The 19,513-nt window shown below is 34.9% G+C and overlaps 1 protein-coding gene across 2 annotated transcripts in view; it reads right to left on the bottom strand.

The window, feature by feature from the left end:
- LOC150106116 (uncharacterized) overlaps positions 1–19,513 on the bottom strand; it is a 50,292-nt gene that overhangs the window by 14,696 nt on the left and 16,083 nt on the right. The window contains exons 3-9 of one of the 2 annotated variants that reach the window (XM_090393857.1): positions 19,219–19,377; positions 17,661–17,819; positions 15,349–15,507; positions 13,056–13,214; positions 11,583–11,741; positions 10,657–10,815; positions 4,590–4,748 (exon numbers count right to left, since the gene is read on the bottom strand). In XM_090393857.1, coding sequence (XP_090249983.1) covers positions 4,590–4,748; positions 10,657–10,815; positions 11,583–11,741; positions 13,056–13,214; positions 15,349–15,507; positions 17,661–17,819; positions 19,219–19,377 — 1,113 coding nt within the window. The remainder of the gene's footprint in view (positions 1–4,589; positions 4,749–10,656; positions 10,816–11,582; positions 11,742–13,055; positions 13,215–15,348; positions 15,508–17,660; positions 17,820–19,218; positions 19,378–19,513) is intronic. The other variant, XM_090393858.1, reaches the window with a different exon arrangement.

The following is a 19,513-nucleotide window of genomic DNA, read 5'->3' as shown; positions in this document are numbered from 1 at the left end:
GAAATTTTTCGTCAAGTTAGCCTGCTTATTTCGCAGGCTAACCTGACGAAAAAGTAGTTCCAGACGAATATCAGCATTGCTATTAGGGATAGTGGAACGGGCCTTCGAAATGCCTCTCAGACCTAAACACCACAGAACCCCAAGACGACAATGTGATATTGCTTCCAATGTTGCTATTCAACAAGACTGTCTCTGAGAAGGTACTTGAAGATCAATCGCAGCGACTGTCCGCCATGTTAGGTGCGGCTGCACCCATGTCAAATATGGCCTCTCTCATTTTGGGGAATGATGGTGGACTGTCTTGTCCCAGCTAGGAAGTAGTAATTTCTGCCTAATACCTTACTCGGGGCTGAACATTTAACGATTTACTAGTCCCAAATCAGAGCTGATAAATAATATTCTAGCAGGCACAAAACACATCGTTGTTCTACAATAGGGATGTCAACTAATGTTTGCATAAGATCGACAATGTCCATACAGATATACCTGCGATCTACCTTTTTCAAAATTGGTATAAGATTTCTAATTTATGTTTAGATAAAGAAAAAATTATCGTAATATTATTTATTATTATTACAATATATTATTATAATTATAGTAATATTAATTAGTTATAATGCTTAAAAGAATATTGGAGTTTTTTAACTACACTGATTAAAATAAACATTTCATTTTGAACTTCCTGATGAACCAGCATTACTTATTGGTTCGTCCAACTGAAGTGAAAAGGCCTGACAATCCTTAATATCCTGCATTAGTTGCTCTTTTAGATCCGAATTTATTTCTTCTGCTCGTTTTCCAAATGTATTTCGTGATAAATGTATTTCGTTGACAGCAGCAACTATTTCTGATTTATTTTCAAAATTACAAAACAACGATTCAGCTGCCTCAAGAAATGTTTTTTTAAAAATTGCACCATCACTAAAGGGTTTCTTGTTTGGCAAGACTATGGCTCACTCTTAACGATGGATGCAGTTGTTGCTGTCTCTGAGTTCGATGTTATTTTAATGAAACATAACTGTTGTCATGACAAACTTTTCTTCAATTCTTGAATTTTGACTTTTCGTAAATCACTGTTACGTGGATACGCCGTTTCATAGCTGCTGTGCACCGATTTAAACTGTCGTTCCAAGTTCCCTTTTTTCGGCAGAGAAACACTTCCATCGCAAAACAAACAACATTTGTCTTTGATCATAATAAAGAAATAATCAAGTTCCCACTCTTGATGATAGTGATATGTCTTTGCTTTTATCATAGTAGTCACAATGGTACAATTTTAAATTATATTAAAACACTTTAAACTTCAAATTTTAAACTTGTAGAAGAGCACTAGTGCATCATGTACAGCGAACAAAAACCCAAAGTGGAAGTGTCTATGAGGGCGCATACATTTCCAAGTACACTCCACAACAAAAGTTTCATAGCGGAAATTTAAATATTTTAAATTAATATTTGTAATTTTTCCATTGAAATTTTTGAAATAAAATTGAATTTAATATAATTGAATTATAAACTGGAATTATTGTACAAAAAATATTTATTTTAATTTTTTAATTAACGTAAATTTTAAATATAACCATAATATAAATTATTATTTGATAAATAGGTTAATATTATTTATTTGTTTTATCGTATTTGGACTCATCTGTATATTATTTTGAAAATTGAGACAAAATAAATTTGCTGTCGACCCCAAAGCACTATGCAATCTACCCGTAGATCGCGATCAACGTTATCGACACTCCTACTCTACAAGAATCTGACTACAACTCACAGGGAAATATTACCATTCCCAGCTACATCCTTCTAACTGATAAATATGATGAAACACATGTCCTGCCGATATAAGCAAAAGCCAATCTTCAAATCATCTCTAAACCTCTGGGACAATCAAGAAATGTTTTTTCCATTGGCATTCGTCCGCACAACTTCCACACTAATACTTGCACTTCCTCATCCAGACATTTGGTTTGTTTCTGTATGTTAACAAACAACCTCCACCTCCAGTACGAGGACAAGCAAAGTGGAGCCTTCAAATTTGGAAGATGGGGGATCAGATATCACCACTGACCTCTGCTTTACCGCCACTGATATAGAAGAAATTTCTCTCACCTCAACATATCTAATACTGCTTCCTTTTCCTAACAAGCAACACTGACCCTGCTTATTTATTATAGGACTTATAATCTCCAGATTAAAGTGCTTCCTAATACCCCGTTGTAATCTCAGGAAAGAAAAATGGTCAAAATATACTGAATTCTTGAAAATCAACATCAATATAATTACACCTAAAATTTAAAACTATTATTCACTTAACTCATCGTAACATCCAACACGAGACATATACATCCCTGAGGATAGGATTCTGAAACCTACCCACCATGCTGGCTGAACAAGAGTAAATTCTTCTGACAGAATGTGAAAAATAAACCGTGCAGATATTGCCTTCCTAAGATTCGTCGATGAAGTTATAAAAACTTTCTGACATGAAGGAATAACCAATCTTAATTTCACTAGATGACCGAATTGAAATTAAGTTTAATTAAGAAAAGTAAACCCAATCGGCACGCCAAAAATCTTAGCAGCAAAGATGAAACAAAAAATTCTGACAGAAACCAAAAAAGAGATCCATCGTCTGTACAAATTAGGATTTTTTAACATCATGTCTACAGCAAACTCTAATCCAGTAACTCTAGATGAAACTGACGTAGCTTCATACAACCAAAACAGGTAAAATTCCTATTGTTGATGGTGTCTTTCCAGACTTTTTTTTACTCATCTGGGCCTAAGAGGAAAAATAAGGCTGTCTAATTACTACCCCTCAATAGTAAATTATTAACAACTCCTACAAACTTCCTAAAATCCAATAAGTAAATTGACGACCATAAAAACTACTGTCCTATAGAATTGTATATATTCCTTACAAACGTTTGGAAAGGACTGTCCTCTTCAGGATTTCTCCACAAATAGAAGCCATCTTACTCAATGAACAGACTGGATTTACAGTTGGCGAGAGATGCTGCGATCAGTTCGTGGCCTTCCCAACCCATATAGAAACTGGATGCTAAAAGGGTTTAAAAGCAGTTACTCACTTTAGAGAATTAACACCAGACTAACACATGTAAGAAAGAATTAAAAAAGGTTAAACTGCCATAAAACTGAAACCACTGGAACAAATTCTCTCTAATCGGAAAAAAACTAAAGGTTAATCTGAATTAACAAAAACAAACAAAAAAAAAACAGGAAAAAAAATGGAACATTTACCTTGCAGACTGACTGCTAAAAGGCTCTGTCCTCGAAATCAGCACATATTCGACTTCATGCAAACAAATGATATTCCTCCAACAGTCGGTCGAAAGTTTATCTAAACTGATGACATAGAAATCGCTACTCAAGAAAATGCCTTCGAAGACCTCAAGGAAACAAGGAGAAAAGATCTGAGCTCCTACAAAAATATCTCCAAACCTGGGGACTAAACCCTAAAATAAGAGTTTAAGCCTTCCACCGAAATAACCATGAGGCTTACAGAAAATTAAACATAAACTTTCGCAACAGCAGTGTAATGCCGGCCTGGTTGGCCGAGTGGCTAGCGTATCCGCTCTGCAGTCAAAAGGCTGAGGGTTCGAATCCCGTCGTGGGCATGGATGTTTGTGATTGTCTGTGAAAATATTAGTGGTGGTGGTGGTCGGCGGTAGATGGCATTGGTGTAGATGATGAAGGTAGTTGCGACTGGTGGAGTGGTAGCGAGAGCTGTAGAGTAGGCGCCCTCCCTCGATGAGTCCTTGGACTCCCTGGAGGTGTTATGTGATGATAATAATAATAATAATCTATGAAAGTAACACTTTCTACCTTGGCGTCACACTTGATTGCAGCCTCACATGATGACAATCTTTGGAAAAAGCAAAGCTAAAGATACCTGTAAGGAATGACATCATAAACAAGCTCACCGGCACAACTTGGGATTTTAATGCTTCGATCCTTAAATTAACAGCCCCGGATCAGGTCTTCCAAGTTAAGAATACTGTTCGTCAGTTTAGAGCAGACGTCTCTACAAGGCTCTTGTGGATAACCATCGCAACATTACAATAAGATCTATCTCGAGTACCTTAAGGTTTACTCTTCTCCTATGGTTACCTTTTCTTTCCCACATCACTCCTCCATTTTTCAGAGGGGAAGAGTAGACTCTACCTTCAAAGAAATAAACAAAATCACACCTCAGGAGTGATGAAAGAAGACTCTCGAAAGAACTAAAGCCTACAAATAAGTATCTTCTATCTGTCAAACCTATCGAATTCAACCTATTTCGACACCTCCGCAGCCAGCTGAAGTAACTCAGGACCATACAAGGTCGCTTTGACTACTCATTAATCTGTTAGGAATTGCAGTCACACTTTCGTGTATATGACCCTGGTCCGAGTATGCATCTATATGCTGAATATATATTATATCAATGGTAAATGTCCCATAGTATCCTACCCTGAAGGAAGGGGGTTATTTTCTTGTATTTTTACCAATATGTCAATTTAGCTGTATTTGCATCAGTACAAATAAGAATAAAATTTTCAGCATCCAATAATAATTAGACTTACTGGAATGTATTTTCGATGGTGTTCCTTATCACAAAATCGACATTTAACGAGCATGTTGGGACATTGTAAATCCCTGTGGGATTCATAATCTTTGCGAATTAATTTTGCAGAGCACAGGTCACATTCAACTTCTCTCAATGGGCACACATTACTGTGATCCTAACGAAAACAAAGCAAACATGCATTAATCCAGCTGTCACAGAAAACTGAGGACACACTTTATTATGAAATACTAAATGTATTTCTAATGCAATATTTAGAATTCTTAAATCTTAAATTCTTAATTGTTATTTTCGGAGAGTGTGTTCTGGAATTCTACATTTAGATTAAAATTACTAATTTCACTTATCGTTAATTTGATACCACATTTAAAATTTTATTTCAGAAACATACTTTGGGGAAAATGTAAAAAAAATATTTCTTTCATTTCAGGAACTATATAATGATCGTGCAGAGAGGTTTCTTATATATATGATGCTATCATATGTACAGATTTTTATTTTTTATTTTTTGAATAAAGGCAAATATTTAGTTAAATATAAATTTAAGTTAATTTATATTTACGATAATATTTAAATTTAAGTTTGCATGTTTTAAGCTTATATACAGTTACAGGGTGTTCGGGATAAATTTGACAGTTTCGTAAGGAAAAAGAAAATCTTCTTTGTATCTATTAAATTTAATGAATTGACAAAAAAACATTACAGGCAGAGTTAATTACAATACTATCAACAAGATTTACTCAAAATAACCACCATTAGCATCGATCACAGCTTCAATTCTGCTTCGGAACCTCGAACAAGCTGATGCTACAGTCTCCCTGGGAAGGGCCGCAAAAACTGTTTTAATTTTATCCATTAACTGGGCTTTTGTATTACTGGAAGTGCGATTGGTGTCTTTTTCAACTGCGCCCCATACAAAATAATCCATGGGGTTAAGGTCTGGGGAGTTTGGAGGCCAAACATTTGGACTGGTGAAGTCGTAGAAATTTTCAGACAACCATTTTTGACTTTTCCCAGAGGTGTGGCAAGGGGCCGAATCCTGCTGCCATACATACGGCCTACCATTGGCTACCCTTGTTATCCAGGGCTTGACTACAGTTAGCAACTCCACGAACAAAGCCCGAATTCCAATGCCAGGGTTCTTCAACACCTGTTCCTGCAGATTTGCGAGGAATTCTGCTGTACGAACGCAATCAGATCGTCTGCTAGGGATCTTTCTTCTTGCTACATCCTCGTAGTCACCATTGCAAGTCTCTAGTTCATGCCTGATTGTTTTTACTGTATTCAGGGAGCATTGGGCAGCAGTCGTAATATCCTTATTTTGATGTCGGGCACGAATCATCATGATACAAGTTATTCTCTTCCATGATTCAGGTGGGTTCCAGCTATCCATCCTTTCTGACATCTTGTATGTGAATGAAGAAGGGTCCAAACTTTTAAATGAAGAGAAGTGTGTGTTAATACATGTAACTTACGGAAAAATATAATTAATTATAAATATGTCAAATTTATCCGGAACACCCTGTATATGTATAGTTACTTAAATTAATATTTATATTTTAATTTTAATTAAATATAAATATTAAATGCTAATATATAGAATATTCTACGTTAGTGTTATACGCTTACCGATATTTTCATCACATTAACCATTACTTTGTATGCGTTTATGACAAGTAAATCTGATTTATATTTCTAAAATACGAAACTACTCATATCGGCCAATGAATTAGAAACCTTTATGCAGATAAACTTCTACATGCAAAATACTTAGTCACTTGTGCCACCAGATGCTGCTGGTCAGTTATTATCAATAGTGTTGATTCCAATGGGATCAACACTATTGGTAATAACGGAGTTCGATAAAGGGCTTATTGTGGGTGTCCCTCTGATTGGAGCACGATTTTGAAAAACACCAGAGCTCACTGATTTTTCAAATAGTGAGATATCAAGGGTGTTTAATCAGTTGAAAAATAACCCGCATTGCTTGTCTAATAGGCGAAACTGTGGTCTTAAAACAGTCTGTCAGGAATGAGATGGCCGTCGACTGAGAATGCTAGTATGGCAAAAAGAATTTCCTGTGTGCAGCAATTGGCAGAAGCATTTAATGAAGGCTGTTCATAACTCATATTTCACCGAACTGTGTGCAGAAAAACTGAAGAGGATCAGTATTGGCAGTCGCATGCCTAAGCGGAAATCACTAATTTCTGAGAGGACCGGAAAATTCTAGAGTGGTATCAGAAACACGGTGACTGGAGACTGGAAAAACGTCATGTGGTCAGACCATTCACGGTACACTTTGTTCTGTACTAACGGTAGGTAGAGAGTTTGGTGGGAACTCAACGAAACAATGAACCCAGCTTGCCTTGTAAGCACAACTCAAGGTTCTGGAGGTGATGTCATGGTGTTGGGCATGTTCTGTTGGTACGGAAAGGCTTTCCTGATATTGTTGGAAGGTCAGGTGTTCTTCAAGGAATAACTGAACATTGTTGCCGATCAAGTCCATCCCTCAATGTTGACTTTTTATGCGGCAGATGACGGTTGTTTCATGGGCAACCATGCGCACAAGAATTCTTCAGCAGTGGTTCAACGAGCATGATAGCTACTTCCGCCATCTTTCCTGGCCAACACAAAGCACGGATCTGAACCCCATTGATATCTTAGAAAAACAGATCAAGAAGCAAAGTTCCTTTTTGTGAAATCTGAGCGAGTTAAAGGACTGTCTGTTGAACGCCTGGTATGTTGTAGGAGTAAATGGAATCCAACACCTTGTGGAATCTATGCTGTAATTCGGGCTAAAAGAGGTCCAACACGGTATTAAATAAAAGTTTCTACTTCAGTGATAAATATGCGTAGTAATTTAATGTTCTCACAGTGGTTTCTCAACTCTCGAAGAATTTGTAGCATAATGAACAGTACTGAAGTGTTTTATTATAATTTTAAAGCACAAAAATAGTCAAATATTTTCTGTCAAGTTCATCATTACACTGATTGCATCTGATTTTGGATATAATTCTTAATGTTTTTATGTTATGATGATCCATAAAAATAACCAAAAAATAATTTGTAGAATATATATTTGATATTATGAATGCTAAATAAAATACGCATTTTTATTTAATGTGCATATTTGCAGGGTAAAAATTAATATCGCATTTGTGATAATATATTTTTAAATTTTTATCCTTCACTATCTGCAAATCATAGTCAACACATTGATAATCTGATAACCATTCAAGCAGAAAGAGGGCGCTATGATTGATTATCGAAAAACTGAATTATTTATTTCAGATAAGAGAAACATGTAATATCAGTTTCAAAAAATCCGTGTATTTATTCCAGTTTTGTATAATCGATATCACAGATTAGAATTATGTAAATAATTTATTTAATATATATTTTGTTTATTGAAGTATAATTAAGTATAGTTTAGTACACTATAGTAGAATTAATTAATCATGCTATTAAATTTTCGTAATTTTAATTAACAAACAAACAGAAAGTTGCATAATGTGCTGTGTTTTAATTGCAAGTGCGTGCAATGACGTTTTGGAATAGAAATTCGGGCTTAGTCATAGCATCGTGACTGGAAAAAGCTGTGATAGTGGAAAAAATGCACTGGCTTAATCCAAACAAAATTCTCAACTATATTTTTTATACACACTCATAATTTGTCTGTTATCACGTAGTAATTCATTGGCCTCCCCATTTCGTTTCCTTTGCTGCTGAATTTCATACTATTCCTCCTGGAGTTTGAGATTTAGATTTTCATTCCCCATATCATGCACGGCTAAGAAACATGTGCAGTTAACTACTTCATACCTTCGTCTGTAGGCTTTGGTGTAATCAAAAAGATTATTCTCGTAAACCGGCATCTTTTGCGGTCACCGCCTTCAATAGACATCACTCTACTTTTAATTGGAAATAACCAAACAAATCCTTAACACCCTCTCATGACTTTCTCTACAAAAACAACTTTCATCATATCCACCATTCCCCAGAGTGATCTCTGAATTTTGGGCATCACACACACACACACACACACACACACACACACACACACACACACACACACACACACACACACACACACACACACACACACTGCTTGGAAAGAAGTTAACGGACATCATATTGTGAGGAACAAACAGCCATGGCGCCAGCCTTAATAAGATGTGGGACCTCCTTTCGCTACGATGAGTGCAGTAGTCTTTCGAAGCATACTTTTCATAAGCGTACAATATCGATCAATGGGAATTACCATTCTTCATGTAGCATGTAATGAGGTCCTGGAATGTTGATGAGCAGATGTCCCTTGACCTCACCCGACAATCCAGTTTATCCCACATATATTCAATAGGAATGAGATCAGGGTTGTGCGAAGGCCAGTCAAGCAGTTCCGTAGAAACGCCTCAACGCTTGGAAGCATTATATTATCTAGAATATTGAGATACCTCTCATAGTTCAATGTTCCTGCCACTGCAAACAGGTTTGACCTTGCCACTGCAAGGTCAAACCAGGAAAAAACAGGGCCATATCCGTCCATCTACTCGACAGAGGTGTAGCGTGATTCGTCTCTCCATATCACAGCTTTCCAAGCTTCCACATCCTACTGTACCCACTTATTTGCATCACTGAAGACGATGCTGCATGTTGGGTCGGGTAATGTGCGGCTTGTATATTGCCGATCTACCATGGGAACCCATCTTGTGAGTTTTGTGCAGATTCACGCGTTCTGGTCAATGCCTGGAACTCTGCATTCAACGTATCGCCCGAGAAATTGCGGTTTTTAACATATTATCCTTTGTAGCATTCCTACAGTCAAGTTCAGTAGGCGTCGTGGGTGCTACTCGCACTGCGCGGGTAGCACTTTTAGTTTACTCCCTTCGTAAATATCTCAGTATGGTATCACTGATTGTTGAGTTGAAATGGCCTAATTTGTCGCCAAGTTGCCGAACAGATATACCTGCAACAGCATCCTATCAGAACGTCTCTTTCAAACTCTACCAGTTCCCGTCTTGCAGCCATTTCACCTGGACACAGTTACACTACCTTGGGAGCATAACATTCTTCCAATTTATATCGGCTACAAAAACGTGACTCGTTATATGGCAGGAGGCACCTTGCCCATGGAGGTGTTCGTTGACACTTCTTTCCAATTATCATCAAGTACTCTAAAATAAATAGAGTAGAATCCATAGGATTATACTTTATCCATATCTCTTTGACAAACTTTGTACCAATCGAAAGAATATCCTCAGGAGGTACTCTCTGATCAAATGTTGGAGAAGAATTATGCATATATGAACTAAGGACACACTATGATCTGGCATATTATACTGAGAAGAAACAGAAGCAACATTCATTCTGGCACAGGAATTATACTCCACATGGATTAAGAAGACAAAAGGCAGGTAAAATATCACTATTAGAAAACACCATACTTATTTTGTGGGAATCCTGCCTTAGAAAGGTTATAAATTTCTATCACATATTAGCGTTGGTGGCTAGAAACCTTGCTGTAGTAGTCCACACAAGGATTTTTTTTTATCTGCTTCAAACAATCAATAACCAGGGTCGTTGTCATAGTCTCACGCTACACGATGTAGTATAGTCCAAAGATATAGTAGTAGTAGGGATGCTGTAGTAGTCCAAACACGGATTTTTTTTTTTAAAATCTACTTTAAATAAGCAGGTGGTGGTTATAGTCTCATGATGAACGTTATCTGCCAGCTAAAGATATTCAATAATCCATACTAAAACTAAGTTTTGAGCGTTAAACTGTGAAGTGAAGAGGAAAGACTTTTTTTTCTCTAGGTTAGATGCTTAATAACTGAGATGTCTTTGAAAAAAGATTTGGAAGAAGCGTTTTTTTTTTTCCCCCGTTTCGTTTACATTATCTTTGTATAAAGAATAAAGTATTTACTGTTTTGTTAGTTATGTTTATTTTATGAGATGTAGGGCTAAAATAAATCATTACATTATCGGTATTTATTTGCAGATAAATACTTTTAAGAGATTAGAATTTTAGTAATATTTTATATTAAAAATTTCTTTGGATTTACCGTCAGAGCTCTCATCAGCACATTTTCTCCACAAAAGGAACATCGTACGGTTTTCTTAGAACATCTGTCGTTCACGTGACCTTCATAATTTATGCGGTTAACTTTAGCAGAGCAATACTCACACTCAACTTTCTCAAACTTACATCCGTCTTCATGATCCTAAAATAAGAATAATAATAATAACAATAATTGATATTCAAGTATCCAGTGATCACCACATTAACAACAAAGAACTGGAAAAAATTACTAAATATCGAGATCTGGCAGTCGAAGTTGTCAGGCTGTGGCTTAAACACACCAAAGTCATCCCAATAGTTATCGGTGCACTTGGTGCAACTTCAAAGAAACTAACCAACTATGTACAGTAATTAAACATCAACGAAGTGAGCCCATAAGACCTACAAAAAACAGCATTACTTGGAACAGTCCATATTTTACGGCGCTACCTGACTGACTATTCTTAGATTCTTGGATAGAATTTGAATTGTTTTGAATCACCAGTCAAATTTTTGTTTGTAGGATATCTTGTTTTGACTGTGTATCAATTATGTGAATAAAATAATAATAATAATAATAATAATAATAATAATAATAATAATAATAATAATAATAATAATAATAATAATAATAATAATAATAATAATAATAATAATAATAATAATAACTAAATACAAATAAATAAATAAATAAATAAAACCATTATTGATTTTCATATGAAATAAACGACTATGAAATATTTACATTTTACTGTTTTATATAATTAATCACAGCTTCGTGGCATGTAATTGAGTTTCGTGATTCCTTGAACATAACCTTGAATTAAAGGAAATGAATTCCTATGGAGTTTGTCACCATTCTGTTTAAATAGAGTAAACCCTCTTCGAATACGAATAAAATTTTGAGCATCCAATAACAATTACACTCACTTGAATATATTTTAGTTGATATTCTTTATCACAAAATCGACATTTAACAGGCATGTTGGAATAGTGCAAATTCTTATGAGATTCATAATCTTTGCGAGTTACTTTCACCGAGCATAAATTGCATTCAACTTCTCTCAAAGGGCACACGTTATTGTGAACCTGATGGAAACAAAGTAAATGTGTATTAACATAGCTATTAAAAATAACTTAGCACACTGCATTATGAAATATTAGATTAAAATTACTTATTTTCTTATCGACAATTTGATATGGTTTTTTAAGAAAAATATTCTGAGAACATTTAAAAAAATATTTATTTCAATACAATAACTACATAATGTTCTTGCTGAGAAGTTTACTATAAATATGTGCCTTCATATTTATAGATTTTTTTAATAAAGGAAAATGTTTACTTAAATATAAATGAAGTGCTAATGTACAGAATATGTTACATTAGTTCTATACGCCTAGCAATATTTTCATCACATTACTCATTAATTCGTCTACGTTTTAGTAAGCGAATTTTACGTCAAAATACGAAAATACACTTGTCAAAATACGAAACTAGTAGTTTAATTTTCTCATAGTGGTATCGTAATTCTCGAACAATGTATGATAATAGACAATAGAGTGTTTTACGATAATTTTGAAACAAAAGAATACGCATATATTTTATGTTAAGTTCAGCATTACACTTTTGCATCCAATTTTGGCAAATTCAGAAAGTTTTTGATATTTCTATATGAAGATATTTCACAAAATAACCAAAATCTAATTTACAGAATACGCATATGATTTTATGACTATGAAATACAATACGTATTTGTAGTTGATCATATTTGGCGATCAATTAGAATAAATAAATGTTTTAAAAGTCACCATCGCATTTGTGTTGTCAGCTTTGTAATTTTTTTATCTCCACTCTCTGAAGATCAAAGTCACATTGATAATCGGGTATTCATTAGAGCGGTAAGAGGGCGCAGCGATCGATTATCGAAAGTAAAATTATTAATTTCAATTTTAGGTAATCGATTTCTGAAATAGTTTAAGCTATTTTAGACATGAAAACGATTAAGAATTGCATAAAGAAATTGGGAAATATATATATTTTTTTAATATATAAGGTACAGTCAATTTTTATTTTCGGTAAAATAACGGTATTCACCTTGTTTTTTTGTTTTTTTTTAAATTAGTGATGCTGTTAAGTGAATTATGACTATTATAAAAGATTCGGGAAAAATTTTTGTTTCTTTTCGATTTCATTATCTATTTCTGTAATAAAGAATAGGCTTGTTAAAAGTGAATTATTTATTGTCAAATTTATTTATCCAATTTTATTTTATTAAAATCATTTTATGGAAAAATAAAAATATAAATAAAATATATAAAATATAGGTAAAACTATGAAAATCATGTCATTAGATTACAATTAAAAATATTTTATGTTGGTATTAAAAGTTCATTTTCATTTACCGTCAGAGTTATCATCAAGACATTTTCTCCACAAAAGGAACATTGTACGGTTTTCTTAGAACATCTGTTATTCACGTGACCTTCATAGTTTATGCGGTTCACTTTAGCAGAGCAATACTCACACTCAAGCTTTTCAAACTTACAGTCGTCTCGATGCTTCTAAAAATACATAAATATAAAAGATCTTCATATTTATAACGCATGACAAAATGTTTTCATTTTCATTTTATAAATTCATTCAGAGCTTCTTTACATGCAGTTGTGTTCCGTGATTATGTTGAAGTCAATCATGTGTTAAGTCAGATTAATTTTCATGGATTGGTCAGAGTTCTCGGTCTAAAGAGAACGATCGCTTCAACCATGGAGTATGATGTCCACATGAGAGAATCTTTGCTGCTTTGAATGAAATGGAGTTTCATTCGTTACGCGAAACTCAAATTCACTTCTCTGATTTTCATTTTCAATGTTAATTGCATGATAAAAATGTTTTCAAAATACCTTTAGTAATACAGTAATACTGTATATATGTAGTGGTAATTTCCTATAGTCATGTGCTTATTAGATTAGCTGATATCAAATTACAACAAAACAATGAATTCTTATATAATTTCAAAGATAATTTACTGTTTCTTATCGTGAGATTGACAGGTTTTAGTGATAGCTAATAAAAGCGTGGGTTGAAATATTATGTCAGTTTTTGAAGAAAACACAAGAAACAATGCAGAGAGTGAAATGGACTTATAATTTTATAAATTGTTATTAGAAAGCAATAGCTTCACCTCCACTCAGACTTCTATGTGTCCAGCGGGATCGTAAAATTCTAAAATCGAAATGCGCCTCCTGGGGAAGGTTCTAATAGGCTCTAGAACCACGTGATGTGTGACAGGTTGCTCCGTCCAGTTGGAATACCTATGCACGATATGGAGTGTTTTTTGCATGATACATCCCATGCAAATCCTGGATGAACGGAACAACATATTCTCGGTTTAGATTCCGCTATTCAAGGTCACGGTTACACCACTCTTCAATGAAGTAGGTCCCAATTATGCCATGGCCGGAAACCGTACACTATGCGGTGAGCTTCTCGCTGTGAAGAGGTTTCTCTTGGTCTCAAGAAACCAAGAAACCTGTTGGCTCGTCTATTTACATGATCGCTTAGATGAAAATGCGCTTCGTCCGAGAACCAGACGTTATGGAGGAAGGACGGATCTTCATAGATATTGGCCAGCACGTGTGGACAGTATTCCTCCCGTGGAGCGTAACCGGTTGCTGTTAAACTCTGACCCATCTGAATGACGTACGAAAAGGCACCCAGCTCCTTGAGGATTCTCCGTAGTGATCGCCTCGGTATTCCAAGTTTTACCGCTTTTCGGCATTGACTGAGTTTCGGAGACTGTAACACTTGCTCCAGAATACACCCGTGACTCTCATTTGTGTCAACAGTTCTGGTCTCCCCGATTGCTCTTTACATTGCTGCAGAACATTCCCGGTACTTTCGAAACCTCTCGATTAAGGGAATGATGACACTATTGCTTGGGGCACGCTTACGAGGGAATTGTTCACAAACATTATCATAGGGTTGGACCATTTGCTCTCCCAACTCCGTAAGTACGAAAATAATGCTCAACAATAAAAGGCTTTTCTTCCAACATCAACACCATTGTTACAGCTCAATGTAATGGCGTAGATTCTACACGTGCTCTTCTATTAATGTGCGTACAGTTGACCGGCATATCTCATAGCACGTCTACTGAAGGGGGTGTCAAAGTTCAGTACTGTTTTTTGGGGGAGGGAGGGAGGGAGTCCTAACTATATAATAAATGGTATGTAATTTTTTTTCTGTAAGTTCCACCTATGAAAATTTGTCAACACATCGGACACTGGTAACTTTGGTTGACTGAGAATCTTTTATTTTATTTTTTTTTTATTTAGTTATGTTTTGTATAATCTGAAAACCCTCGTCTACTGACCTCTCTAGATTTTTGACCTCGTCCACGAAAGATTGCAGAGCTATCTTACATTAAGATCGTGTCATTAAAGTGAGATGGTCCGAATAAGTATGTTAAACAGAATAATAGCAAAAGGATTTTATGGCGGTTTCATAAGCTGAAAAGAAATACAAAAATTCATTCAGAACTGCGGCGTGAAAAAAAAAAAAAAAATAGTAGAGAAAGAAGTTAGACATATTATTGATTCTACTTCGGAAGAAGGTATCGCATATCATAATTACTGTAATTTGAGATGTAACAATTCATAGTTCATTAAGTTACACAAAAAATTTCTTTTCACTTACTTTCAGCTGTTTCATCAGCATGTATTCACCACAGATGGAACATTTCACCATATGTTTCGAACATCTGCTGGACAAGTGACCTTCATAATTCACGCGATTCACTTTGGCTTCGCAATATTCACATTGAAGTTTAACAAAGTCACATTTAGTTTCGTGTTCCTGCGAATTAAAACATAAAACTGATATTATTCTCTCTCTCTCTCTCTCTTAGATGTTCTTAACATTTTTGTTTATATTTATTTCGTTTTATATTCAGGGATTATAAAATTTCCTAATTCGTTTTATGATTCCACTTTTAGTTGAGGAATTTCATCTCTGCTGTTTGAATCCAATTTTCATTTGTTATGGTCCACGTAAGAAAGATCGTTTAGACAGGACGTTATACAATCTGGGATTCTGGTGTGTCTTTGCACCAGAATTTTAACAAATTTTCATCCCCATATGATAAGTCCCATTCCAAGTATTTCAAAGTGTTTACCTGTTTTACTATTCTGATATTCGTTTTGACTGCTATTTTATTTTATTTTTTATATCCTGTGTATATTTCTTCAATAGACTGTAAGAGCTACTTTGGTATATTTAGATCGATTAATATTTTAAATAATTTTTGTCTGTTAATTTTATCAAAGGCTTTTTCATAATCGATGAAGGCCACGTGCATTTCTTTTCTTTCTTTTCTTTTTTTTTGAAATTCTTTTCGCTTTTCATTTAATATTTTTAAAAGTGAAAATTAAGTCTATGCAAGATCGGCTTTTTCGGAATTCTTCTATTAGTTTGTCCTCTACAATACTGTTTAGTTTCAATTTTAATATTCCTGCATATAATTTGTACCCTGCATTTAACGGACAAAGTTCCATACAGTGTGCAATCATCTTTATTTCCTTTTTTTTTAATATAAACTGGGATAACCAGTGCTTTTTTCCAATAATTTGGAAAAAAGGCGTTTTCCCGGAAATCCAGCCATGTTAATGATTTTTATCTTCTTTTTTTTTCTATCTTATATTTTCTTTTTGTTTATAAAATTTTACTTCTTTATTACCCTCAGTCCAGATATTTTGAAAATAAGTTAGCCATTTCTGTAAATCTATTATTTGTATTTTTACATTTTTTTTTCATTTATTTATTCACATAGTTTATTATTTTATATATTATTGGTTGTGGCTTAGATATATTCTTTTCTAGTTCTGTTACAAAACTTCCGTTCTCTCGTTATGTTTTTTTCCTTACTTCTAGTTTTGCAATTGCACTATTTCTTTTGTACCCTATATTTACTTCTCTCTCCTGGTATTTAGTAATTTCTGGTAATTCTCTTTTTTTTATTGTCTTTTCTATTTCTTTATCCCAGTTTCGCAATCTTCTTTTCTACCAGTGTGTGAGGAGGGTGGAGAAACAACCTCGTAAACTTTCAGTGCTACTCAAATACAATCCTTTTAATTCATGAAAAAACGCACTTCACCATCCTACACTTTTGATAATATCTAGACCTCCACCGATGTCAGATATGTCTACGTGAACTAACGTATCTCAGCCTCTGTGGCATAAGCACTTCATATGATGTCCATGGCCTTCTCCTTCAAAAATTAGGCTGGAGAATTTACTTCTCTCCTATTCAACTTCTAAAACTGTATAGATTTAAAATCTGCTTTACGTTTGAATATTCATCTGACATGCGCAGTGGGATTCCAAACGAAGCTCTCTGAAAATATTTGATTCTATTCAGAAGAGGGTTACCTGTTCTCTTTCTCTGCCCCCCCCCCCCACAAGACTGAGAATCAGTATCTCATAGACATATTTCATCTGCCTTGAGTGTCTTCTATACGTTTTTTCATGGCTGCTGTTCTACTACCAGATACCATTCCTCCATATTTGTCAAGTTCATAACCATCTAAGCAGCTACTGCTCAACATTCACTCACTGTCTAACTTCCAACACATAGGACAAGCTTGTTCTCCTCTTTCAACCATCGAGCTATCTCTGTGGTCTCTACTTAGTCTTCCATAAGGAGTACAAACTGCAGTAGATTAAAAAAAGCATAACAAACATCTCCGTCATTCTGTCTTCTTAACTTACCAATACACGAAACTTATGTTTTACAATCTCCCGATCAAGCTAAGTCTGTATTTCCCCTTTTTAAATGTTGAATATTTCAATGTGAAGAAGACAGTAATAATGAAGAAGAGATACAAGTGCCGAATACTGTGACATTGTGAACAAAATTGTGAACTATTTGATAAAAATAAAGCAACAAGTATTTCAGTAAATAAAAGAACGATTTTCAGAGTTATTGATGCAGAAATGTTCTTTTCACTTACTTTCTGAGATTGCCATAGAATTTTTGCTTTACAAAAGGGACATTTGACCATTCTGTTCTGGCATCTGCTGGACACGTGACTCTCATAATTCATTCGATACACTTTGTCATTACAGTATTGACATTGAAGTTTAACGAAGTCACATTTATCTTCATGTCTCTATAGGTTAAAGGAAAACCTGATATTATTATTATTATTATTATTATTATTATTATTATTATTATTATTATTATTATTATTATTATTATTATTACTTATCCCTATCTATAAAACATCTCTAGGAATAAATGTAATCAAATATACAGCCTATTCTCAATTGTTTACGGAAATTAATTACGCAGAAGTCAGGAAAGGAGACTAAAAGATATGAAGAAAGAAAGAAAATTGATATCAGATTTAAGGAATATTTTGGGTGTGGTGGAGGGTAGTGAGGAGAGAGAGATGCTTTAAAGATAAACACATTAAGAGAAACAAAATCTATTTGGGGAAGGAAAGTACCGTAAGTGAATTAACTATAGATCCTGATCTCAATATCTTTGTCGCGCCATCTCCAGCCTCCTCTCCAGTAATAAGCAGATCACATCCGCACACTTCGCCTCCAAAAATTTAGGTGTTTTTTTTTGCTCAGGACTTCTCATCTTTATAATTGCTTAATGTTGCATAAATCCTAAATCATCCTCACAATAAAATATTCTTCGTAGATGAGCACCGAAATCTTTCTAAACTGCTTGATGTCTTTCAGAATAGGGCAACTGGTTGTCTGGAAACATATGTGTGTGTATGTATGTTTGTGTGTGTGTGAGAGAGAGAGAGAGAGAGAAAGAGAGAGAGACATTTTTACTGTCAATAAGTTTGTTCCACAACAGACTTACGGAGGAATTCTGATTTTCGTTAAACTTGCGTACAACTCTACTTTCGTCAAGCGTACAGCTGCAGTTCAACATCCATTAATTATCCACTTCCAAACACATCAATTCTTTCTTATATTATTATTAGACACCTCCAGGGAGTCCAAAGACTCATCGAGGGAGGGCACATGCTCCACAATTCTGCCTCCTCCACCAACTGACCGCAACTACACCAACGCCATCTACCGCGACCACCACCACTAGTATTTCCAAAGACAATCACAAACATCCATGTCCAAGGCGGGATTCGAATCCGCAGCCTTTTGGCTAGAAAGCGAATACGCTAACCACTCGGCCAGAAGGCTGGCCATATACCACCTCATCTGTAATTTTACTTCTGCTTCCGAAGAGTTTCCTCGAAAGATAGAAAGAATACCTTCGTCCTTCAATCAAGCATGTCAACCAACCCTTTGTTTAACTTCTCACAGGCGGTCTGATCTTCCTGCGACTCGCTGTTTCTGGACATCGTGATTGTGAATAGTGGAACTTTATAAATGCAAAGAAGACGGCAATAATGAATAGGGATCAAAAATTAACGCTATGCCGCACTAACAAAAGAAAATGATGAACTTTTTAGTACAACTAAAAGGCATTTCATTTAATAAGCGAATGATTTTCATAATTATTGACGCAGAAAAGTTTTCACTTACTTTCTGAGATTCCTTTACAATTTTTTCTCCACAGAAGGAGCATACGATCTCTCTCTTCCCACATCTGCTGGACACGTGACCCTCATAATTCATGCGATACACTTGGGCGTCACAATATTTACACTGAAGTTTAACGAAGTCACATTCATCTTGGTGAAACTAATGAACGAAACATAAAACTTCATTATTTGGTGAAGATAACTCCTTTGTCTTATGCAAGAGTTTTCACTAATAAATATCAATAATTCTCTCTCTCTCTCTTTCTCTCTCTCTCTCTCTCTCTCTCTCTCTCTCT

Source organism: Typopeltis vanoorti, chromosome 6 (genome assembly GCF_054136105.1).
Source record: "Typopeltis vanoorti isolate ZY-2024b chromosome 6, IOZ_Tvanoo_1.0, whole genome shotgun sequence".
NCBI classification, from domain to species: Eukaryota; Metazoa; Arthropoda; class Arachnida; order Uropygi; family Thelyphonidae; genus Typopeltis; species Typopeltis vanoorti.
Note: the sequence above shows the minus strand (reverse complement) of the source record. Positions and strands in the feature narration are given on the sequence as shown.